The sequence below is a fragment of the Myiozetetes cayanensis genome, unplaced genomic scaffold (assembly GCF_022539395.1).
Source record: "Myiozetetes cayanensis isolate MyiCay16 unplaced genomic scaffold, myiCay2020 scf1, whole genome shotgun sequence".
NCBI lineage: Eukaryota > Metazoa > Chordata > Aves > Passeriformes > Tyrannidae > Myiozetetes > Myiozetetes cayanensis.
Window position 1 is genome coordinate 150,617,812 of NW_026086604.1, and position 25,421 is coordinate 150,643,232.

The 25,421-nt window shown below is 56.8% G+C and overlaps 1 protein-coding gene across 2 annotated transcripts; it reads left to right on the forward strand.

Annotated features, from left to right (window-relative positions):
* Nucleotides 1-8,881: 8,881 nt before the first annotated feature.
* Nucleotides 8,882-24,750, forward strand: ELP6 (elongator acetyltransferase complex subunit 6). Of its 2 annotated transcripts, none has more exons than XM_050308194.1 (7): nucleotides 8,882-8,949; nucleotides 13,266-13,344; nucleotides 14,796-14,866; nucleotides 20,618-20,748; nucleotides 21,474-21,666; nucleotides 23,275-23,421; nucleotides 23,937-24,750. In XM_050308194.1, the coding sequence occupies exons 1-7, from the start codon at nucleotides 8,896-8,898 to the stop codon at nucleotides 24,063-24,065; spliced, it is 804 nt and encodes a 267-aa protein (XP_050164151.1). In that variant the 5' UTR covers nucleotides 8,882-8,895; the 3' UTR covers nucleotides 24,066-24,750. The 2 variants fall into 2 exon arrangements, with proteins under 2 accessions (XP_050164151.1, XP_050164140.1); XM_050308183.1 differs by lacking the exon at nucleotides 8,882-8,949 and adding an exon at nucleotides 10,927-11,226.
* Nucleotides 24,751-25,421: the final 671 nt, after the last annotated feature.

A 25,421-nucleotide genomic window follows, 5' to 3' on the forward strand; every position in this document is an offset into this window, starting at 1 on the left:
TCAGCGGGACTTTGGGTGAAACCCCCAGGGCTGTCCCCCCCACCTCCCTGTTTCCATCCCCTTGGAGAAGAACTGTCCCCACTGTCCCGGTGACTTCGGCAAGGTTGGGCTGGTCCCATCACCGTCCCCCTGGCACTGGGCACGGAGCAGGGATCTCTCCCCAGGGAACCCCAGCATTCCCACTGCCCTCCCCTCCGGCTGCAGCTCTGCTTTGCTTCCCACAGGAACCGCTTTCTTCTGGAGATGGATTGAGCCACGAGCCAGCACTCCTGGTTCCTGGGGGAGAGCACCTGTACCATTAATCACCCCACAGTATGAAGTGTGTGGCACGGCAGGGATGCAGCTGCAGCTCTCCCAGTGCTCTCCAGCCCTCTCCCAGCCCTCTCCTGCTGCTCTCCTGGGGCAGGTGGGAGCCAAAGCTGCAGCTCCGCATGGATTGGATGTTCCCGATGTGTCCTGTGAGCTGCTAAATAATTAATTCTCAGCCCACTTGGGGAGATTAGAAAATGAGCAGTGGTGGTGGGAGCCGGCAGTCAATCCCGGCAGTCACGGAAAGCTGAGCGAGCGGCACCGTCGGGATTTGGTCTTTGCCATTCCCCTCCCAGCACGGAGCTGTAGGACAGGTAAAACCATGGATAAAGCTCTGGGAAGGATGGACACAGCAGTGACAGAGGGTAGGGTGAGCGATGTGTTGGTGGAGCACGAGGGGAGATGCTATGTCCAAGGAAATGCCATGGAAAGGTGGGATATCCTGGCAGAGGCTGGGCACGAGCTTCCCGTGGGACTGGGAGGGAGGGAAAGGGAGCTCGAGGGGGATGAGCATCGCTGTGGCAGCAGGGAGAGGATCTGTGCTGAGGAGTGAGGGGAGAAGAAATGGTTATGGATGTGTGAGGATGGGGATGTTGGAGGGGATCAGGAACCTGGGAATGACCTGTGGGGATGCAGGGAAGGGGATGGAAGGGGAGGGCGCCCCTCACCTCCAGCTGCCCTCGGAGGGGTTGGCAGGGTGGGGTGCAGGCAGAGGCGGGATGGGGCAGCCAGGGAACGGGTACAACTGCGGCACACACGGTCGGATGGTGGGATCTGGAAACCGTCTGCTCCTCGCTGCCATCCTGCCTCGTGGTGCCTGTGGGTCCAGCTGCACACTGCCTGGAGAGAGAGCCAGCGTGGATGGTGTCACCTGGGAGGTGAGACTGGCACAGCACAGCCCCTCCATCCCAGACAGTGTCACCTGGGAGGTGAGGGTGACATGGCACCGCCCCTCCATCCCAGCACAGCCCCTCCATCCCAGCACAGCCCCTCCATCCCAGCACAGCCCCTTTATCCCAGCACAGCCCCTCTATCCCAGCACAGCCCCTCCATCCCACACCTTTCCTGGCTCCACACAGAGATGCCCACCTTGGAGTGGTGCCCGCCTTCCCTTCCACCCGCTTTTGCCCCTTCCAAGTTGCCCCTTCCTGGCCAGGGTGGGCAGTGGTGGGCCCAGCCCCTCTGCAGAGCCGGGTGGTGACTCCTTGGTGCAGCCCCTCATTTCGGGATGACCAGTGCAGGAATCCCAGGGACCAGAGCCATCCCCAGCTGCAGCCACTCACCCCCACGGGCTGCAGGGGCTCACTGGGATTCAGGACCAAACTGGGTCACAAGGATTTAAGCAGGTCTAGGGATGCTCCTGTGTTAGGAGCACTGGGGGGATTTGTCCCCCTGTCCCCCCCCCTTCACCCCCACAATTCCCCCCAGCTGTTCCCGCTCCACTGGACCCAACTCACCTACCCTGAGTGCTCCTGTTTCCTGCGGGAAGGCACAGCCTCTGTTCCCTGTGTCACCCCAGGGGCCACGAGCCCTGGAGCCTCCCGTGGCTCCGGGGTCAGTGTCCCTCGCCGTGCCTCAGTTTCCCTCGGAGGTGACGGCCTGTTCCCAGCCTGCAGGCCCTCATCCCCCTCTGGCTTTCCCAGATGGAGAGAGGAGTGTGGTTTGGAGGGATTCCCCCTGGGACCAGGCTCTGCATAGCAGAGAGAGCAGGGCAGAGAGGAGCAGGGGCTGCTGCTGTGCCGGGCCCCAGAGCTGGTTCCAGGGGCCCTGGGGAGGAATTTGCCTCCCAACCAGCAAAGCAGCACATGGGCTTTAATCCCAGGCCTAATCAGCCCAGGCTGGCCCAGCCCAGCACAGCCATTAAATTTCAATGCTTGGTTGGTTTGCTGGGGGGGCACGGGGCCCATTGTGGCCCAAAAGGGCTGGCACGGGACACGGGAAGGGAGCTGGCATCAGACCCCTCGCCCTGCCATCCCCTTTTCTCTTGCAGACACACAACAGGACCAGAGCCACGACCCCAGACAAGAAGCCTTTCTTCCCTTGATGAGCTCCGGCTGCCCGGAACAAAATAGCTGGAACTGCGATTCACAGCCGAGTCTCAATTCACGACCGAGTCCCGATTCACGACCGAGTCCCGATTCACGACCGAGTCCCGATTCACGGCCGAGTCCCGATTCACAACCGAGTCCCGATTCACAGCCGAGTCCCGATTCACAACTGAGTCCCGATTCACGACTGAGTCCTGATTCACGACCGAATCCCGATTCACCAGCTGAGAGCCCAGACTCACTGACCAACCATTCCATCTCATCAGCTGATCCTGACCCAGCACCCCACAGCCGGATTTCCCAGCCAGGCCCAGGTGAGGAGCGGGAGGGAGGGGAGGAGGGCTGGGAGCAGTGGTGCCACGGTCCCTGTCAGCCTGTGCTCAATGCCCTCGGTGCAGGACGCTGCTCCTGTGGGATCCCAGCTTTGTCCATCCCTCCCTGAGCTGCCTGGAGCTGGCAATGCCACGTCTGCCCCTTGTGCCTTTCTAAACACCCCTGTGGCCCCACAGCCTTTCCTTTGAGGAGCATTTGGAAGATGGGGCTGGCTGTGTCCTTTCCCTCTGGTTGGTTCTCCTGTCCCACATCCTCCACCACGGCACAGTGCAGCTCCCTCTGCCTGTGGCTGCAGCCCAGACATGCTCCAGTCACACACATCTACACATGGTGCATGAATCCCACCCTTGCTGTCCCACCTCCAGCCCACAGGGAAATGGTGGGCCATTCCCAAACCCTTTGGACCACCCCTGGGAGTGCTCTGCCCACCCTCAGCACAGGAGCGTTACATGGGGAGCTCTGGGATGTTCCCAGTGACCCAAAGGCAGGTTTGGGAGGAGGTGTGTCCTGAAGGTCACTGTGGGAGCACTCTGGTGACATCCAGGTGTTCCCACCATCCCTGAGCTGCCTCCTGGCTTGTAGGAGTCCTTCACTGGTGTTTGTGCAGCCAGAAAGCACCAGGATCTCAGTATGCAGTGATGGGAAATACCAATTACTCCATTGCTCTCAGTCTGGCTGGAACTGGGAGTGATTCCAGTATTAAACTCACTCTGTGTTGGATTTAAAGGGAGGAGAAAAGCAAAATCCTCTTAATCTTCATAAACTGTAAAATGCCCAGTGTGGGAACGACGAGCTGGGATGGCCTTACCCACGGCAGGTCCCTGTGCCACTGGCCAGCACAGCACAGGGCAAACTGGTTCTGCTGGGACAGGAGGACAGCGGGGCACTGGCAGTGATGCCAACCAGCCACCAGAGACTGGTTTGGAACATAGAGCAGGGGAAAAACTGGCTGAGACTGAGTGGGGAACGAGCAAGTTCACAGCCCTCACAGAAGGACGTGGAAGAAAGGGGAGAAATAAAGACAAGGGACGCCAAGGCACTTGGAGCAGTGGGATCTCATGGGAGGCACGTTTGAAAGTGAAAGGGGTTAAGGAAACTGGCAGGGCTTCAAAGGAAGCTGCAAACAGCACACACAGGGCCATCCCAATAGGAAACACGGCAGGAACCAGCTTGGCTGCGGAGCGAGCGCCTCACTGACCTCAGGCTCGAGAAAAAAGGGTTATGGAAAGTGGGAACTGGGTCAAATTACTAAGGACAGTTCCAAGGGGAGCATAAGCATGTGGGGAGACATCAGAAAGGCCAAATTGAGATGGAAATAGGCAGGAATCATTAAGAGGAAGAAGAAAAGGCTCCATCAGCAGGAGGAGAAGGAGAAGGGAGCGTTGGTCCAGACCCAGGGAAGGAGGAAGGCAGCTGGCAAAGGAGGTATTCAAGGGGTTCACTGGTTTGTTTTAAAACCAGTCATTAAAAAACCCCAGCCTTTGAAGATGCCAACTGCAAGCAGATGCCCCCACAATAAATAAGGTGAGAGCAGCAACTGCAACAACGGTGATTTAAACAGTGCACCCCGACTGCCCAGAACACTCTGCACTTCACCCTGGGGAACTCAGAACAACACCTGAGCCACCTGACACCTGCTGGGTGGAAACCAGCCAGTGCCACCCCAGGCCTGCTGGGCAGCACAGGGGATGGGATGAGTAGGGTTTATAGCAGCAGGTCCTGTTTGGGGCTTGTCATGTAAGGAGAGATGGAACCCATGGGAGAAGGTTCAGGGACTAAGGAGGAAGGTGAGAGATCCAGGAAAGATAGCAGTGGGAAGGGTGGAGACCTGGAGACCAAAGGAGACAAAAGACAAAGAAAGACTCTGCCACCCCCTGACGGGAGGGTGGAGCCAGGCTGGGATCAAATTCTTCTCCCAGGTAACAGGAGACAGGACAAGAGGAAACGGCCACAAGTTGTGCCAGGGCAGGTTTAGGTTGGATACTGGGGAAAATTTCTCTGGTTATCCCTGCCCAGGGCAGGGGTGGAGTCCCCATCCCTGGAGGGATTTAAAAGCCATGTGGATGTGGGCTGTCCCACCTCTGGCAGTGTCCAAGGGCAGGCTGGAGCAAGCAGAAAGTGTCCCTGCCCATGGCAGGAGGTGGAACTGGGTGATCCTCAGGGTTCCCTCCCTCCCAACCCACTGCAGGACTCTGTGATTTAATCTATGTGCACAGTTTGCATTTACTGAAGGCACCCAGAGCCGTCCTGCAGGAGCTCCCCAGAGGCTTGGTCACCTTTTCCTGGGAACTACAAAAACTCAGCGTGAAAATACGGTCCTTGTTTAGAGCTGAGAACTCCACATGGAGGGAAGAGACGGCAGATGGGACAGTCTGGTGGGTGGAGGACACAAAGCAGCAGTGAGACAACACTGGCTGCCATGGCAGACCGGGGGGTGAGCACCAGACCAGTCAAACCTGGAGGGGTTTTGTGCAGACACTGGGAAAGAGGAGATTGCAGAGAGGATTTGGGAGAAAATGTGGAGATCCTTTCGTGGGTTCAGAACTCCAGCTCTGCACGGTGGTCCAGGCCTGGAACACAGACGTGGGGTGGAGAAGGGAATCTCTGGAGTGGTCTGTGTTGTCCTCAGGCTGCGCAATGTCGTACGTGGGATCAGTGGGAACGGGAGAGGGCAGAGAAAGAGGAGCTGTGGGAGAGCTCTGTGAGCAGGAGTTGGGAAGGAGAAGGAAGTGCTGCAGAAGGAATGGTCAGAGGAGCAAGAGGAACAGCAGGATGGGGAAAAACGAGGAGAAGGAGGAGAGCCTGGAGAGGGTGAGGAGATGCTGGCACTGAGGATCCCGCAGAGATCCCTGGTGTTAGGGAGCCAAACACCTGGATCTGGAAGAGGGGACAGCGTTTTCCCTGCCTGCTCTGATCCCACTTTGCTCCCAGCCACCCTCAGGACCTCACTGGTTCCCTGCCGAGCCGACTTTGCTGCCAGATCCCTGCTGGTTTCAGGACATTTCCCAGGGATTCTTCAGTCTCTGCTGGAAAAGGCCCGGAGATCCCTCGTGGAGAGCCAGTGGCATTTTGCTTCAGTGGTAAAGTGAATTTTAAAGGTGAGCTGAGAATTGAACCCGAACCGTTTTGTTTCTCTCCTCGTTTCCCAAAGGCAGGAAATTATCCCGCACAGCCACGAGCAGCCAGCAGAAACCCCCTGGATAAACCCAGGGAGGAGGCCTGGCTGACACCAGGGTGGGGACACCGAGGTGCTGGAAGCAGTGCCAGGGGATGTTGTGGAGCTGCTGTCAGCAGGTGTTCTGGGAGCAGGGTGGGCAAACATCTGGCAGCAAAGGTTGAACCCAGCGGACTTTTCTGAACGACCTCTCCGGGCCCCTCCGGCCTCGTGCTCGGTGATCCTGCTTTTCTTCCAGCAGAAATGTCAGCCTGGCTCTTCCACTGCTCTCCAGCATCTGCAACACAGGTCTGTGAGCTGTGTCCTCGCTCTGGGGGCTGCCAGTGGTAATTCTCAGTCATTCCTCCTGCATTTTTCACACCTGTTCCGTGCACTGGGGATGTGTTTGTTTGTATGAACACAAACGGGCAAAAATATTTGAAATGGGAAAGAATAAACAGCATTGCTGTTTCTGTCAGTTTTCTCTATTTATCTTATACTTTTCTGTCCCAGTCTCCTGTGAAACCTTCCAGGACAGGGAATACCCTGAGGTGAGGATAACCCCTGGAGGTCTGGCTTCAGGCAGCCAGTAGAAGGAGAAGGTGAAGGAGGGAGATGCGCTGATGCTGTTCCATGTTTTTGTTGGAGGGGTGACCTGGAGAACAGCCCTGCCTCTGGGTCCGGGCTGCCTGTCCCCATTCCTGTCACAGGGACGGACCCTCTGCCTTGGGAATCCTTTTCAGACTCTGGCTCTCGCATTTCTTCACAGAAAAGTGGCACCTGGCTCAGCTCATCCATTATTCCCCCCAGCTGCTTTGGGCAGGGCCGGGCATTGAGGAGGTGGAATTTATCCTGGAGCTGAAGGGACCTGTCTGATTCTTTTCTTCCCCGGCCATTGACTGGGCCCAACATCTGCTGCTGTTAACCCTGGCTGGCCCCACGCACTGATGGGCCTTTATGACTCCAAAGCATCACTAAAGCACTTGGCATTGTGTCAGCAAAGGCCGAGGCATCCACAGGGAAGAAAAACCTTCCTTTCTGCAGGGGTGGAATTGGATTTGTGCGTTAAAATCCACAGGGATGGGAATATCCTGGATAGTTTGGAACAAGTAATAATCAAAGGAGTGGAATCAAAGTGCCTTCTCCCTAAAAATCATCTTCCGCACGCTCACATCGTGAAACCCGGTGGTTTTAACCTGCCACGCTCCTGGGAATCACCTCCATCACTGCCAGATTAATTGATTTTATTTGTTCTGTTGGGGTTTTTTCTACTTTTGGGAATGAATTACTTTTTACCCCTGGCCCTGACACAGGAGCTTCATTGGAAGCGGGGTGGGTACCTATGGATCCCATATGGCCCCTCTGGGAAACAGCTCCACAGTAAATACTGGAGATAAGCACGAGCAGATGGGAGGGGAAGGGGCAGCAGCTTTAACAGCAAAATCCTCGCTGCCTCCGCAGGGTAACACGTCCTGGGCTGTGGGAAGGAATATCTTAGGAAGGATAAGAGGCATTCCAAGAGACGCAGCCGTACTTTGCATGCGGTGCTGGTCCCCTTCCCACCGGGGAGAGGAAAAGGGAGGATTTAACTGTCATTTACAAGGCATTCAGGGCTTTGCGGCTGCTGGAGGAGCCGGGAGAGGAGTTCTGCAGGGAGGGAACGAGGCAGCACAGACAAAGGGTGTCAGAGCATGGGCTCCGCTTGCGGACCAGTGGAGCCAGGTAGGAGCAGCTCCAGAGCATCTCCAGGAGCACCCCCAGGAGCACATCCAGAGCAGCTCCAGGAGCACCTCCAGAACGCCTCCAGAGCACCTCCAGAGCACCTCCAGGATCCACGGGCTCCCTTCGCTGTCAGAACGGGGCTCCACAGCCAGACCTGTGATCCGAAACCAGGAAGGAGCCAGGCTCCCTCAAAGCAGAATCAGGAATTAAGGCTCTGGCTGCAAGGACTGAGCTGGTTCCTGGACTCCCTGGGATCAGCCCGGGGTTCCCAGCTCCCTGAAAGGCTGGGAAAACAAAAGCCAAGCGATTTGGACTTTTAAAGGCGCTTTCAGCTGCAGCTTTTTCAGGATTGAAGCCATCAAAGGGAAAGGAGAGAGGAAGTTCCTTTCACAGCCGAGTCCCTGGTTCAAGCACAGGAAGGAAGGGACACAAACAGTTTCTGAGGGGTCTCGGGGGGCTGGGAATGTGACTGGCTTATCCTAAATGTTGCCGGGAAGGGATGGAGAGCAGGGTGATACATTTTAAAGGTAATACACACACAAACACAGGGAATAAAGGCAGAAGAACAGCTGCAGTGGCTCAGCCAACTCTTCACCCAGCCCCTCTTTCCTACAACACCCCTGGGCCAGGGAGCAGGGAGGTGACAGTGACACCAAGTTCAGCTGGAGGTGGGAACTGAGATCCAATCCCGTTTATTAAGGATGTGATGAGGATCCAGTCTTATTTAACACATTTATTAATGATGGGATGAGGCTCCAGTCCCATTTAAAGCATTTATTAATGATGGCACGAGGATCCAGCCCCATTAATTAGCAGTGGGAAGGGCTCCAGTCCCATTTAACACTTTTACTGCTGTGATGGGATGTTTAATGATGAGAAGAAATTCCAGCCCAACTAACAGTGGGATGAGGCTTCATTCCCATTTAGCACCTTTATTACCGACGGGGATACGGATCCAGACCCATTTAACACCATCATTAACAATGGGATGAGGATCCCGTCCCATCTAGCACCTTTATTAACGACAGGGATGAGGAACTAGTCCCATGTAACACCATTATTGTGACAGGACGAGACTCCAGTGATGGACTGGAGTTAATGAATGACTGGACACGGCTCCATCCCCGTTAATTAATCAGGGCCGGAGGCGGGTCCCCCCCGTTAATTAATTAATTACTCCCGGCCGGCCGCGGGTACCCCGCTAATGGCGGCGGGCCGGGCCCCTGAGGGCGGCAATGGCGGCCGAGGCTCGCGCCCCGCCAGCAGGCGGCGCCCCCGCGCGGCGCATGCGCGGTGTGCCCTCCCCCGGCCCCCTCAGCGCAGCCCGCCATGTTCGCGGAGCTCAACGAGCTGCTCGGGGCGTCCCCGCAGCGCCCGGAGCCGGTGAGAGCGCGCCCAGGGGCGGCCGGGGGCGGGAGGGACCGGCCGGGGCTGCTGGGAGCGGCGGGGCACGCCGGGAGGGGCGCGGCCTCAGGCGGCGGCCGCGGCCGGTGCCGGGACTGAGCGGCCGCTGGCGCTTCCCTCGCTCGGTGCCCGCTCCTCATCGCCCCTCACGGCTCCGGCTCCGGTATCGGCGGCCGGGACGTGCTCCCGCGGTGTGTGCCGTGCGTGGTCGCTGCTGTGTGGTGAATAACAGCACAGCTGTGGTTCAGACGCGCTGCCCGATGCTGCTCTGGGCCAGGGGTGTTCTGCAGGTTCATGTTCTTCAGAGCACTACATTAATTTAGTTCGTTCAGGCAGGTTTTGTGCTAATGAAGTTACGCTGGAACTGAGCACCCTCACCCTGTGAGATAACCGTGCAGGTAAAATGTTCATCATAGAATCACAGAGTGTTTGGGGTTGGAAGGGACCGTGAGGATCACCTGGTGCCACCCCCGCCACGGGCAGGGACACCTTCCACCAGCCCAGGTTGCTCCAAGCCCCGTCCAGCCTGGCCTTGGACACTTCCAGGGGTCCAGGGGCAGCCACAGCTTCTCTAGGAAATCCATTCCAGTCCCTCTCCACCCTCACAGTCAACAATTCCTTCCCAATATCCCATCTAAATCTCTACTTTTCCAGTGGGAAGCCATTCCCTGTGTCCTGTCCCCAGTCCCTCTCCAGCTCTCCTGGAGCCCCTTTAGGCCCTGCAAGGGGCTCTCAGGTCTCCCTGGCTCCTTCTCTTCTCCAGGGAACCCCCCCAGCTGTCCCAGCCTGGCTCCAGAGCAGAGGGGCTCCAACCCTGGCAGCAGCTCCGGGGCCTCCTCTGGACTCTCTGCAGCAGCTCCACGTCCTCCTGCTGCTGTTCCCAGGGCTGGGGCAGCTCTGCAGGGGAGTCTCACCTGGGGGGGCACAGGGGCAGGATCCCCCCATCCCTGCTGTGGGCTCAGCCCAGGGCACGAGGAGGGTTCTGGGCTGGGGCATCTCCAGCCTCTCCCCCCCCATCAGGGCTGTTCTCCGTCCATCCACCGCTCCCTTCATCCCCAGCCTGTGCTGACAGCAGGAGTTGTCCCAGCCCGTGTGCAGGACCTTGCCCTTGGCCTCGTTGGACCCCCTGAGGTTGGCACAGCCCCACCTGTCCAGCCTGTCCAGGTCCCTCTGGATGCCCCATCCCTTCCCCCAGTGTGTGACGGCCCCACAGCTCGGTGTTATCAGTAATTATTAACAAATTATCCCTGTGCTGTGCGTTACTCCATGTTTTTACTGGCAGATAAAAGCTGAGATAACAAGAACAGGTTTGGGGTGATAATTGATTTTGTAAGGCTGACTGTCCCCCCTTGTCTCCAGTTTCTCCCTGGGCTGGAAAGTACCAGCGAGGTCAGTCCTTGTCAGGCTGCCCAGACTGGGGCAGGGCTGGTCTGGTGGGGAAGGAACACTGGGGAAGATTTGGGAGGGTGCCCTTGAGGCTCAAAGCAAACCTGGTGGAGGTGTTGGCTGAGGCTTGGTGGTAGCAAAGGATAGTCTGAGGCTGTGCAAATGCCCAAGTCCCTGTGGTTCCATGTCGAGTTTGTAATGCACGTGGAACTCTTAAATGAGGAGCCCTAGGTGGAGTTGGAGTGTTGTCAGAGCAGAGCCTGTGCTCTGAGGTGTGTTTGATGGTGGAGCTGTGGGATGAGCAGGAACACTGCCATCCACAAGTCTGGTTTTGGGAGCGGGGAGCTCACCTTGATGTGAACAGAAATTCCACAGAGCAAAACCAAAAGATTTGGCCTCAAGATCCTGGGTTTGGACTTACCTGCCAAAGCAGGACAGAGGAGCTGATCCAAAGGCTCCTCTGTGTGAGGAATTCCCTCAGATTGAGTTGGCTCTTCCCCTCCCAGCGGCCATGGACACGACCTTCCCACAGCATGCTCCGGGTCCCTCTTTGTGCAGGTGCCTGGCTGTGGAGCAGCACAACTGTCAGGCTGTCCAGCCAGCGGTTCCCGGGTGCTGGAGATGGGAGACCGAGTTCCTGCCCTGCCACATGGACTCACCTGGCAGTAAATCATGAGCATCAGTGTCTTCATTCCCCGTCAGCCTCACCGATCCCTGGGGCGTGCCTGGCTGGGACTCCATGTCCCACTGTGCTGGAACAGCATCAGCCCTTTGCAGCCCTGTCCTTCCCGATTCTGCCATCCTGAGCTCTGCAGCTCTGTGGCTGCTCCGTGCCATTCTCCAGGTGCTCTGCTCTGTGCCATTCTCCAGGTGCTCTGATCTGTGCCATTCTCCATGGCTGCTCCGTGCCATTCTCCAGGTACTCTGATCTGTGCCATTCTCCATGGCTGCTCCGTGCCATTCTCCAGGTGCTGGCAGGCGCTGGCCCCGCAGGGCTGGTGGGTGGGCAGGGCTGTCGCCAGAGTGGGTGTATCTGCTGTGGCAGCTGGGACACCCTGCCAGGGATTTTGGCAGCTCCTGACAAGTAGCTGCAGCTTCTCCCTCGTAGCCTGCAGGAAGAGAGAGTGTGAGGGCAGGGTGTGGAGGGAATGGGCTGGGGCACAGGGAGAAGGTGCTACAGGGAGGATTTGCCTTTGGAAGGGCTGAATCCCCAGCAGCCCCTTCTGGGCTCAAGAAGGGGAGTGAATAACTGGGATAGCAGCTTGGTCCAGAGTATCAGGGTCTTGGAAAGGGAACCTTGGGGGGACTCGGTGGGTGCAGAGGCCTTTTCCACTGCCAGTGACTCTGAGATCCAATGGTTCTGTGAGTGCTGTCTGAGCAGCCGCAGTGTGACAGTGGAGTGAGGGCTGGCAGGATTGGAGGGGGATTGCTGGAAGGTTTGGAACAGTGAAATGCTGTGTGCTCAGTGACAGCATCCCGCCCTGCTGGGCACAGCCTGCTCCGTTCAGGGGCCAGCCGAGGAGGGAGGGGGTGGGGGACACTCAGCCTGCTCTTGCAGGGACCCTTTTGGGGAAGAGGGGAGCTGGGCTTGTGCACTTTGAGCCCGGAGACTCCTCCAGGCTCCTCCATGGAGGACACATCTCCGAGCTGTGCTCGCTGCAGCAGTGTCCCTGTCACTGCAGTGGCCACCAAGGCATAACCCTTCTTTGGGGAGGAAGAGCTCTGTCTGTGACTGAGGCAGAGCAGCTTCTCTGTCCTGGCCTGTGCTTTGCATTCCCTGCAGCCCTGTTCAATATTTGCTGTTCCAGTTGCTCCTCTTTATGCTTTGGACACCAGGGATTTCACTCTGATGGATCACTTGGGAATTTGCCTGTGCAGAGATGGCTTGTTGCTGCAAAAGACTTGTTCTTGGGGGTTAAAAAAAACCCCACTTCAATAAATTCTTTGTGATTCCAAGCAGCCCTTCTATGATTTGTGTTGATTAAAGAAACATCCTGGCTAAGATTTTAATGGAAACAAACACCTTGATGAGGCTGGGGCTGATAATGAGCGCTCACTGACGAACGGAATTAATTTCCTGCCTGATCAAAACAAGGTTTATTCCTTGTGCCCAGGGCTCTGCTGCACTACACAGGTTTGGTGATAAGGCTTTCTGCCCTGGGTGTGGCATGTTGGAGGGAAACCTGGAAAAGGGGCCAGGGAGGTCTGTTTGGGGACAGAAGGAGCAGCAGCTTTAGCAGGGCTGACATTTTAAACACACCAATGACCCTGGCTGTGGCAGTGGGAGAATGGACTGGGAGTGGAGTGAGTAGCTGTTGTCCCCCTGCCCCTTGCAGAAAAAAGATAACTGTGAGTTGAAGGAGAGGGGGATAAAGCTGGGAGGTGGAACTTGCTCAGAACCCCTCCAGTGATGGTGTCCAGCACCAAAAGCTCCAGATGTGCCAGCACATGTGCCAGCAGTGCTGCACCTCGGTATCCTCTGCAGCAGCCAGGGGCTTCCTGGGGGGGGGTGGCTCTTGGTGGGCACAGGGGCTGGGGGTCCAGCAGGGCCCTCAGCAAGGGTTTGTAGCTGGTGGGTGGCTCTTTCAGAAGGCAGTGAATTCCATGTCAGGCACATGGGGACATGGGTTAGTGGTGGCCTTGGCAGTGCTGGGTTAACAGTTGGGCTTGATGATCTCAGAGGGCTCTCCAACCTTAACAGTTCTGTGATTCAGATGCCTCCCCACGGGCTGGGTCCAAGGAAGTGCTGGCATCCCTTTGTAAACAGGCAGCTGGAGCTCAGCTTGTCCACTCCTTCCTCTGCCTGATCCCTGCAAACTGCCTGTAGTCTGAGCCAGGCACCTTGTCTACCGAGAGCAGGCTGTGCCCTCACCTTCCTCTGCTCAGTTGTTTTGCTGCTTCTCTTGCAGGGGAAGTTCACGCTGCTGCGGGACACCCGGACAGACGGCAGCTTCCTGGTGCACCATTTCCTGTCCTTCTACCTGCGAGGTGGGTGAGCAGCAGGGAACCCCAGAGCTTCCTTCAGTTTGCTCTGGGAGCAGGGGCTGCTTGTGCAGAGTGTTAGGCACCCTTGGATTAACCCAAAGCTTTGGGGTCAGGATCGGGAGATCCCAGTCCTGACTTGTTGTTGGCACTCGCTCTGTATCCTTGGGTACATCCCATAATGTCTGTGCCTTGTTTCATCAGCCGTCGTGGGGATCCTGGTAAATCACATGGGCTCTGACAGGGAGGTGTTTGCTGCAATTCCTCACTGCCTCGGTGTTTTATAATGTAATTACACATATCAGGATCAACTAACAACACATAAGCTCATAGTGAGTAAAGAAGCAAACAAAGGGCCTGGCAATTTGCCTAATTGCTTTTCTGGGAACAGTTTCCCCAGTGAGTAACCTCCTGGTCCCTGTGCAGCAGAGACTGGACTCAACTCCTCCAGCTTTCTGCTGGCACAGCCACCAGCCCAGCAAATCTGGTGCTGTCAGGCTTGAAAGGGAGCTCAGAGTGCTGGGCAGGGGGTGTACTGAGAGCATCCTGCCCCCAGAAGTGCCACTGCCTCAGCAGGGGCTTTGCCCTGCTTGGAAATATTCTTTTACTTGATGGAAAGAGGGAAACTGCAGGAAATCCCATGGAGAGCAGGTTGGTAATGGTGTGAATGGTTCATAGGGACTTGCCAGGCACTGCCTTGGGGTCTGCCCACATCCCATCCTGGCTGTGCTGATATGCTGACCTGCAGCCCTGTCCTGGGAGTTGCTGCCTGGAGCTGCCCATCTGCCTGGGAAAAGCTCTCCATCCCCTGTGGGATGTTACTGTCTCAGGACAGGTGTCCTTGCTGTCACCTGCTCCCTTCCACCCCAGGACCTGGGTGCACTTATTCCCTGTGCCAAAACCTTTGGGGCCTCCCTGTGGAGGCTCAGCTGGGGCCACTGCCTTGTTGCACTGAAAATCCGTGTCCTGGCAAGCACTGTGTTCGTACCTGTAAGGCCAGGTTGTCACATGGCTTTCCAAAATCCTATTTTGGTGAGTGAGGTGTCTTTGTAGAAATTCCTGGTTCTGTGTGCTTTTCCAGTCAAGGTCACTCACCTTACGAGAGCCAAAATGGGGTTTTTGGCACATCAGTGTTTTCAGGAGTTGGTGTCATGGTCGGCCACTGGCCTCCTTACAGTAACTGCAGCAAACGGTGCCAGGAGGTCCCAGGGCACCAGGGCAGGGGGCAGAACAGGGGCCTTACACTTTTGTGATGCCATCTTTTTCTTGTTCTTTACCCCTGTTTTCGAATTAACATTTCCCCTAATGTAGAAATCCTCTAGAAAGGTGAAAATGGAAAGCAAGGAGGGGTGTGCCTGGAGCTGTCAGGGTCCTTCCAGGTAGACCTGCAGCCTGGCCACTGTGGGCTCTGCTGACAGCACTGCCAGTGGAACTGCTAACGTGTTTGTCCTCCCCAGCTGGCTGCAAGGTTTGCTTCGTGGCCCTGCTCCAGTCCTTCAGTCACTACAGCATCGTGGCACAGAAGCTGGTGAGTGTCTGGGCGTAGGTTCATCACTGCAGCTCCAGGGAGTTCCTGCTGGGTGGGAAGGCAGGGGCATGGGGAGCAGGAATTGTGTGTGATGTTTCCAGGTCCTGGTGGGGACAGTCAGGATTGGTGCTCCTGTGGGAGAGCATTCTGGGGCAAACCCCCGGCTGTGGGGTGCTCCAGGGGTGGGATCTGGAGGGCTGCTTGCTGTGCTTGGGAATGTTTCCTGGTGATCAGCGTTCCCCAGACAGGCCCACACTGGTACATGGAGCTTCCTCAATCCTCTGGGGAGGAGAGTGCCGTGCTGGGGGTGTCCCCAGGGCCCTGCACACCTGCAGGACACGCTGGCTGCACCACACGGGAGCTCCCGGGGGAATTCCTTCCCTGCCCGTGGTTATGCTGGGGTGAAGGGCTGGGTCAGCTGCTCACAGGGACACCTGTGGGCCAAGCCACGAGTTTTGGCTGGATGAGGAGCCTCACATTCCCTTGTTCTTAGGGATTTCCTTCCCACGGTGAGTTGGGCAAGGATTATGTGTACCCTGAAATGAGGAAACGGAGAGCCAAGGTAGGCAGGATAATTCCCTGTGTCAGCAGATTGTCTGAGCTCCAAACTGCTGCTCTCAGCTCTTTGTACAATGCTCAGAGGTGAAATGCTCCAGGTGGGAAGCCCAGGTGACCTTCCAGGGCTGGAGGGATGAGGGCTTGCATTGGTCCTCCCTCCTCTGGCTCTGCTGGGAATCCGTGAAGCCTTCCAGGTGCTGAGGAACCAGGTGTTGCACTTCTTGTATTCCCTGCTGTAAACAGGGGCTGGATTTCTGTGCTGCTAAAAATCTGCATTTCATTTACTGCTCAGTTTTCACCTTTTAAAAGGAAACCAGTGGTCTGAGGTACATGAAACAGGCTGGGCAAATGCAGCGTTTCCCTGTGGAGCTGTAACTCCCAGGGGGATACTGGACATGGGAGTCCCCGTGGAGCACATCCCACTGAGCAAACCAGCTCCCAGCATGGAGCTGTCCCGGCCTTTGTGGTGCAGAGAGGAGGAAGTCTTGGGAGGCACTTGCTAAATAGGGCAGGAAATGGGGCACAGCAGCCAGTGTGGGGAGCAGATCCAGCTGTTAAATGCAGGCTCCTTGCCTGCTCCTGAAGCAGGATGGTGTCTGTGTTCCACACATGGTGAGATTTCCCAGTTGGGGTTAACAGGAGCTGCTGTCATCTCCCTGTGGGAGAGGCTGAGCAGGGACAGAACATGGGGATTATCTGGCGTGCACATGCAATGCAAATCAGGGTGATCTGCTGTCTAATACTCCTGCAGAAAGGTGGCTGCCAGGCAGGAGGGGATGAGAACACGGTTTGGGTTTGCCCGGGGGCTCAAAGAAGTGCTGAGGTTGTGTCAGCTCTGAGTCACTCTTGCATTGGAACTTCACAGGTGCCCCTGTGCTGGGTTGGTGTGAATTCCTCCCAGGCTCTTCGAGTAGGGGATCATAACATCAGTTATTTGTATGCGGGTTTCCATCATGTCTTGTCTTTGCTTTAACCCTCCTTTGCCCAGATGGGCACACCAGGCTCAGAAAAGGGGCTTCTTGGCAGAGTAGTTTCACTCAGGGGTTTGCCTGGGGATGTGCTGCTGTAGGTCTGTGCAGGATTCCAGCTGGGGTGTCAGTCCCTGGCTGCAGCACACCCCAATTTCAGTGTCCTGCAGCTGGGAGGTGAACTGCACCCTCCATCCAACACCCAGCTCCTTCCTTCCCATCTCCTCTTCCTTGGGAATGAGCTCCAGACAGACTGCTGGGCTTTCCATGTTGGCCAGGACAGTTGCAGAGATGAGGCTGCAGTTCCTCTGGGATGGGAAGTGCTCGGAAGAATCTGACCCGTGAGCAGCCCCTGCTTTGTGTTATTTTATCTGAAGTGGCTGGACACGAGCCCAGCTGTGCCCCAGCGGCCAAGACAGCCAATGGCACCTGGTTTGTACCAACCCTGGTGGTGGCACAAGCCCAGGGCAGTGCCTGTCCCTGTGCTGGCACTGCTGAGGTGGCACCTCCAGTGCTAGGGCCAGTTCTGGGCCCCTCACAACAGGACATGGAGGGGCTGGAGTGTGTGCAGGGAAGAGAACGGAGCTGGGAAGGGGCTGGAGCAGCAGGAGGGGCTGAGGGAGCTGGGGGGGCTCAGCCTGGAGAAAAGGAGGCTCAGGGGGGACCTTCTGGCTCTGCAATCCCTGACAGGAGGGGGGAGCCAGGGGGGGTCGGGCTCTGCTCCCAGGGAACAGGGACAGGAGGAGAGGGAACGGCCTCAGGCTGTGTTGGGGGGTCAGGTTGGATACTGGGGAAATTTCTTCCCTGAAACAGCTTTCCAACCCTGGCACAGCTGCCCAGGGCAGGGGTGCAGTCCCCATCCCTGGAGAGGTTTCAAAGCCCTGTGGATGTGGCACTTGGGGACATGGTCAGTGGTGGCCTTGGCAGTGATGAGGGACCAGTTGGATTTGATGGTATCCGAGGGCTTTTCCAATCACAGTAATTCTATGATTATGCCTTTAGGAAAGATTGCACTTGGAAGAGCTTCAGAACTGAGTGATGCTCTTGTTTCCACTGGGAATTAGACGGTCCCAGGCCTGGGAGGAAGGTCCTGGAACCAGGGTGGATTTTACAGCCTTTGCAGCACTGGTTTGTGGATGTGGTCCTTGTGCCCCTGTGCAGTGATACAGTGGATGTCACACACAGCTGCAGTGCTGTTCCCATGTACGTGCTGCTTTCCCAGGGTACCATGTTTTACCAGTCCCAGACCAGTCCCTAATGTGTTAGCCAAATGCAGGGATGTATTTTCACTTGCAGGAAAAAGCTTTCCTAGCTTTCTGTGCCCGTGTCCTCTTTTCCTGAGGATTTGCACTTCATTTTCAGGGACAGTCAATGTTTTTTGCCATGACCTTGCAGAGAACATGCTGGGCCGTAGCTGGACTAACAACACCAGGGCGCTCTGCCAGGTTGGTGTTCCCACCCTCGTTTGGACAAAGTTTGTTGTGTTTTAAAGGACAAACAGACTTGTCCTCATTTGGTCTCCCTCTGGCCTGTCCCCTGTTCCCTGCTCCAGGCCCTCAGCTGGGGGATGTGGCCTGGCCTGGTCTCTGATGGCCACACTTGGTCCCACTGCTGTGTTTGCTGGTGGAGCTCATTCCTGCTACTCACACACTCCATTCCTTACTCCCTCCAAATATTTTACTTTCCCGTGTGGAATGGCCAGGGGAGAGTGGCAGTTCTGGTTTGAGGGGACATCCTGGGCCCCAGGCTCCAGGCAGCTCCTCAGAGGGATGGGAACAGCTGAGCTGTGCTGCAGAGCCATTCCCGGCTGGATCGATAGCTGGCAGCGTGCCAGGGATGATGTCGTGGGCTCCGGTGGCAGTGGGGCAGGATGCCAGGAGACAGGGAAGGCTCTGGGCTGGGTGAGTGCTGGGCAGCACTGTGTGTCCTGTGTGCACTCAGGAAGGTGCCAGTGGCCACTTGCAGCACTCTGCCCACCGTCTCCAAGCTGTCCTGTCTGCTTGCAGAGGTTACGCTGGGCAGGCTGCTCCCCGGGACACAGGCAGAGCTGGCTGTGGCAGGGCACTGCAGGGAGTGAGTCCACGTCTCTCTGGGGCCTGGTTCTGCACCTGGAAAATGAGGCTGGACTTGCTGTGTCCATGTCATGGCACCAGGAGGATGGAATTCCTGGTCTGACACACACACACCCTGGCCCTTCCCTGCCAGCCAGGCAGGCCCCGTTGGCACAGCACTGAGCTCCCCTCTCCAGAGGGGCACTGCTTTCCTGCTGAAGTCCAGAGAGATGGTGTGTGCAGGAGGAAATGGCTGAAGCAAAGGCAAAATCTCCTGCTGAGTTATGAATAGTGAATTTAGTCATGGCATTTCAGCAGGTTCCCAGTCCTGTGGACTCCAGAAATGCCTAGGGGAGTGAGGTTTGTGAGGCTGCTGTGCAGCCCAGCCCTGCTTTATGGCACGGCAGGTATTTATTTGGCAGCCATTCCCTCCTCCTCACCTGCCACATAAAGCTGTTTCTGTCCTTGGCTAGAAAGTTTTCCACTGGGTGTGCTTGCAGTTGCCCAATAATGCTGATAGTTTGAAATTATTTCTGGGGGGAGGTGTTGAAAAAATCTATTGCTTTATAGAGGGAGTTTGGAGGGGAAAGAAACATTCAGGCACACATTCCTTCCCAGCTGAGTAAAAGGAAAATAGGGTAACCCTTCTTCCCAGGTAGCAGGATTCACTGGACTGGGAGTCCAAGCGGCTTCCATTCAAAGCAGGAAGAGATGCCAGCAGGCAGGAGTTTGATCAGGCCTCAGATTATTCTGAATATCAGTGTACAAAGTGATAGTGCTGCAAAACTGAGTCTGGGAAGTTAATTGTGGAATAGTTTGTGTTGGAAGGGACCTGAAAAGGCCACCTAATCCAACCCCCCAGGAAACAGTTGTCCTGCATGTGACCATGGGATCACAGAATAGTTAAGGTTGGAAAAGCCTCTGAATCCTTTGAGTCCCAACCATCCCCCAGCACTGCCAAGGCCACCACTGACCATGTCCCCAAGTGCCACATCCACAGGGCTTTGAAAGCCCTCCAGGGATGGGGACTCCGCCCCTGGGCAGCTGAGCCAGGGCTGGAAAGCTGTTTCAGGGAAGAAATTTCCCCAATATCCAACCTAAACATCCCCTGGCACAACTTGGGACCCTTTCCTCTCATCCTGTCCCTTGTTCCCTGGGAGCAGAGCCTCTTCCCCCTCTGGCTGTCCCCTCCTGTCAGGGAGTTGCAGAGAGCAAGAAGGTCACTTCTGGCCTTCACCAACCCCAGTTCGTGAACTTGGATATAAGGAAGTTTTTTTACAGTAAGGGTGGTGAGGCCCTGAGGCTACCCAGAGAGGCTGTGGCTGCCCCATCCCTGGAAGTGTCCAAGGCCAGGCTGGACGGGGCTTGGAGCAACCTGGACTGGTGGAAGGTGTCCCTGCCCATGGCGGGGGGTGGCACTGGGTGGGCTTTAAAAGTCCCTTCCAGCCCAACCTTTTGGGGGATCTGTGGTCTCCAGTTGGAGTCTCCTCCGTATCTGCTGCAGCTCAGGCGTGTCTCTGGAGCTGGATGTGGCTCTCCTTGGCCTCACCAGCACACAGGGTTGAGAGCTGGCTGTGGTTTGAGTCGTGGTCCCTCCTCCTCCTCCGGGTGGATCAGGGCTGAGGCCCTTCCCATGGGAGCCCTGGCTGCTCTCTCCCATGGGAGCCCTGGCTGCTCTCTCCCGGGCAATGTCGTGGTGCCGTGGGCTCTCCCCTGGTCGGGCCATGCCCACTCGGCTGCGTGGGCTGTGCCGGGCAGGTGGCATCGCCACAGCCGTGAGCTGGAGACTGGGAAAGCCAAAAGGTTTTGCCACCCATGGAGGGAGGGCGAAGGAATCGCTCACAGCAGGTCCTTGGAGGAGCCTGGGCCATCCTCTCCCTGCCTCTGCAGAAGCAGCTGGTTCCTCCCATGCTGCCAGGCTGACTTCCCAGGAGGAGTTCCAGGATGTTTGAGCCCCCAAATCACAGCGGGGTTTTTTTAATCTCCTGGTAAAATACAGGAGAGTGAATGTGCCACCGGTGTGTCACAGAACCACCCATTTCACCCCTGAAGCACCAGCATTATCAGCACCTTTAGATAAGATTTGATAAAATTGGGATGCTGCCCCGTGTGGTTCTGTTTGCACCATTTCTCCAGAGCTGCTCACTCAAAAGCTGCTGTTTTCCTCTCCCGAGGGAGTCAATCTGACAGCTGCCAAGGAGCGGGGGCAGCTGGTCTTCCTGGAAGGCCTCAAGTCCTGCCTTGATCTGGTGTTTGGGGAGGAGGAGGAGCAGCCAGGGCAGCCCAGTCCTCTGCGGTTCCTGAGGTGAGCTGAGCCCAACACAGAGCATTGCTGCCTGCACAGCACCCACAGCAGCAGCGAGTGCAGGGGGACACCAGCACCGTGCACATCGCTGTGCAAGTCCTGGCCTGTCCCTCCTTGCTGCCAGAGACGGAGCCTGTTCCCCTTGCCAGCATTTTGGGGGAATTTCTGCCCCCATCCACACTGCCAGCATGTCACAAGTCTAGAAAAACATTTGTTTTAGCACTCAGCAGGTTTGTGGCAAACGAAACTCTGGCTAAGTTGTTTTAATCCTTTTCTTTCATTATTTTGAGTTTTGATCTTATCCAAGGGGACAGTGCTGCTTTATCCGTGCTGGCTTTTGGGTTTATTCCCACTTCACTTTCTCCATGCCCCACGGTAAGCTCAGCAAAAGCAAAACACTTCCCTGGAAGTGTCCAAGGCCGGGTTGGATGGGGCTTGGAGCAGCCTGGTCTAGTGGAAGGTGTCCTTATCCATGGCAGGGATGGACCTGGATGGGCTTTAAGGTCCCTTCCCATCCAAACCATTCCATGATCCCTGGAGCCGGGCAGGAGGGTTTCACCACACCCGGGGGTAAAGGAGCAGTGACTGAAGGCAGTGCAGGGCCTGGTGACTGTCAGAGCAGTGGGCACAGCAGGGAGGGGACAGGCTGGGGCAGAGGGTCCCTGTGCTGGGTCAGTGGGTGAGCAGGTGATGCCAGGCCCTGACAGCTCCTTCATCTCTTCCAGTGAGAGCAGCTCCGACCTCCGAGCCCTGTTCGACTTCGTCCGCACGTCCCTGAGTGCCCCGGACAGCGGTGCCTGGAAGGGCCCCGTGCTGCTGGTGGATGACCTGAGTGTCCTGCTGAGCCTGGGGGCCACGCCCGTGGCCGTGCTGGACTTCATCCACTACTGCCGGGTGTGCCTGTGCTCCCAGCTGCAGGTATTGCTCCCGTGTGCCTGGGGGCTGAGCCTCCAGGGCAAAGCCTGCCTTTGTTTGCTCTTTCCACCTGGCCACGGTGAGGCTTTGGAAGGCTTGGGCTGTCCAAGAAATTCAGACCGTTGCTCTGGGGTCAGTTTTCAAGGGTTGTGTGAGTCCCTGGAGTACCTGTACAGCTGGATTCCCGCTCTAGAGCCGCTCTCAGGAGTTGTGTGAGTCTCTGGGTACCTGTGCAGGCTACTGTGCAGCTGGATCCCCAGGAAGTGCTGCCCAGAGAAGGGTTCTCAGTGTCCCTGACATGTGAGCAGGGATTCGAGGTGTAAAATAGTGTTTCTTGGAGTTCCTGGCTCTCCAGAAATCCCAACTGACACCCGTGGTGGGGGAAGCAGGGGAGGAAATGGGTTGTTTGAGGGGTTGGTGACTCTCACAGGGGACAGAAACAAAGGTCCCCTTGGAGGACACCCCAGTCCCTGCTCCCACCTGCAGTGGGACCTCCAGTGTGTGCGTGTTGCTCCAGCTGGTTTCCAGGGGGTGTGATGATGTACAGAGTGATGTGTGCAGCCCAGGGATGTGCTGGCTCCTGGGAGCACCACAGCCAGAACTGGTTCCAGTCACCTCCAGACTCTGCCATCCACACTGCAGTGTCCCCTCCTGGGCACTTCTGTGTGGGGGTGACGGTGTTGGGTGGGATCATCCTGCCCCTCACATGGCACGGGGTGTTGGGCTGAATGTGCTGACAGGGGACGTTCTGCTTGTGGGGAATATTTACCTCCAAAGCAGCTAAAATAGGTGATGAACCGTGCTAACACTTTTCTATTTCTGTCTGAGGTGTTCTGAAGCTTTCAAGTACATTTTAACTGATTGAGAATTCCGTGTTATTTTAAGTCCTTGGTGACTTGCATTGGCTGAGCAGAGACTCAGGGGATGGATTTTAATAGAGTGGGTGTGCTGGGGAGCTCTTTGCTCCTTGTCAGAGCTGTGATTGTGTGAGTGTTGCTGCAGCCCTTTGGCCACCTCTTTATTTACCTGCTCTGAATTCAGTCAGTGCCATCTGCCCAGCCTGACAGACTGGTTTAACCAGACTCTGTCTCTCCTAACAGAGGCTCGAGGTATTTTTAGGCTGCACATTACATGTGTGTGTGTGTGTGTGTGTGTGTGTGTGTGTGTGTGTGTGTGTGCACAGTGCACACACAGCAAGCTCTGCCAGAGTTTATAGGTCGTGCAATCACAGAATGGTTTGGGAAGGGACCTAAAGCCCATCCAGTGCCACCCCCTGCCATGGGCAGGGACACCTTCCACTGGCCTAGGTTGCTCCAACCTGGCCTGGGACACTCCCAGGGATCCAGGAGCAGCCACAGCTTCTCTGGGCAACCTGTGCCAGGGCCTGCCCACCCTCCCAGGGAAGAATCCTTCCCACTATCCCATCTATCCCTGCCCACAGGGCCAGGGCATGTCCAGCCTGTCCCAGGGGAGTTTAGCTCAGCCCATACTGGCGGATGCCCAAGCAGCTCAGCAGGGACCTCTATGCAAACTCCGTGTCCATCTCCCCTTCCTTCCCTGAGGGATGAGGACCCTGCAGTGGCTCATCCCTGCCTGCTGCTCCCGTTCCAGGGGAACGTTGTGGTGCTGGTTCACAGCAGCGAGGATTCGGAAGACGAGGAGAATGAACTGGTTGTGAACTCCCTGTGCCATCACAGCGACCTGATCCTGTGGGCAGAAGGGCTGGCCACCGGCTTCTGCAAGGATGTGCACGGGCAGGTGAGGCACGGGAGGGCACCCAGAGGTGGCACTGTCCCTGTCACCTGCAGCACTGCCTGTGGGAGACAGCCCAGGGCAGCCTGGGGAAGGACTAATCCTGCGAGCACCAGGATCTGCTGGAACACCCGGGTTCTTAAGGCTGTGACTCCACTTCTGTGGGGATATTTAGAGACATCCTGCCCCACCTGGGGACTCCCAGCCTCTGGAAGCTTTCCAGGGTTTATACAGCAGCTGCAGCACTGGTTTCTTCCACCCCAAGGCGATGGCAGAATAAAATACCAATTTCCTGGGAAGTTTCCCCAGGGGGTGGATCTGAGCCTGGCCTGTGGTGATCTCCTCGGGGCTGGGACAGCTCTGGGGTCTCTCTGGTCCCTCACTGGGGGCTGCCACCGAAGGGACAGGGACAGGCAGCTGCCTGAGGGGTTGGTTATTTTTCAGTGATCCCCTCCCTGCAGGCCAGCCAGAGGCACGGGGGCAGCCAGAGGGGTGATGTTCCTGTTCCCTTCCCTTGGCAGATCAAGATAATCCAGAGGGTGTCCCTGCAGCAGGCGGGGGAGCAGGATGTCGTGCAGATCTACCAGTACAAGATCCAGGACCGGAATGTCACCTTCTTCGCCAGGGGGCTGTCGGCTGCAGTGCTGTGAGGCTGTGACAGCGTGCAGTGAGCCTGGCAATGCCAGAGCCTGCCTCCAGCCAGCCTGGCAGCTCCACCAGCACCTTCCAGGAGCAGCACAGCAAACTGACCTGGGAGGAAGGCTCAGACACACCTGGAAGCGGTGCCAGTGCAGGGATCGGCCTGCCCAGGGATGCCACATCCCTGTGTCCTCCCACCCGGTTCCCAACACGCTCAGGCCAAGAAGAGGAGCAGGAACGTGCAGGAATGGCCCTTGGAGCGTGTGAGCACAGGCAGGGGGATGCCTCGTGGGCTGGGTGTGCCTCACCTTTTCCGGTGCCCTCTGCTCCTGCTGGCAGGCTGCAGATGACACAGCAGGCGGGGCAGGGATGGTGTAATGCTCTCCTTGTCCCAGCTCTGGCTGGGGGAGAGCTGCTCAATTCCAGCTTCCACAGGGGGTGAATCCACAGCTCCACGTGCAGCCCCTCATGCTGCAGTGGGACCTGCATGTTGCCTTGAATGGCTGATCCCTTGTGCTTCCCAAGCTCATCCTTGGCTTAGGGGCTGGATAAACCCCTTTCCATGAGCCTCTGTCTCAGCCACTGCTTCTCCATCCCAAATCCTGACCAGCAGTTACATGACCTGCCTGTACTGAAGCATTTTTTGGGGATAATAATCCCTAATTTGAATGAGATAAGAGTACAGTGATAAAGTAACCATGGATTTCTGTGTGGGAACCACTCCCCACCAGCTTCTGGGCAGGGGGCAGGAATGGGCATCTGCCGAGCCTGGATGAAGAGAGGGTCCCCTCCCTCCCCATGGCTGTGAGGGCAATCCCGGGAATAGAGCTCAGGCCTGGAGCTCTCCCTGCAGATGCTGGGATCTCCTGTTTATCCTGGGAGAGAAACAGCCTCCCACATGCTTGTGAGAGACAAGTGACCTGCCAGGTCCTTGCAGCTCCAGAGCTGGGTAACAGCTCCAGTGGGACACATTCCTGCATTTTCCATGGAGATTCAGTGACCCAGCCTGCTGCAGGCTTGGGAATGGTCCCTTTGGCTTGAGTTTGGGAAGCCCTGGCTGACTGATGGCAGTCCAGGGAACTGGGGAGAGCAGCAGTGCCCTGCATGTGCTGTAGGATCACACGTGCCGTGGGCCTGTCCATGCTTTGCCACGGAAATGGCAGTGCCAGGGCTGCTGCTGCCAGCCCAGCGTGGCGACAGGGCCCAGGGGACAGTGCACCACCACAGGCTGCAAAGGGAGCAGGATGAGACAACCTGTGGTTCTTGGGGAAAGGAGCTGCTTAAAATACACCTGTAATGAGCATAGAATGGTGCATAATTGGAGTAATATCCGTGTGATTACCCTTGGAGAGATCCCAAAACCTCCT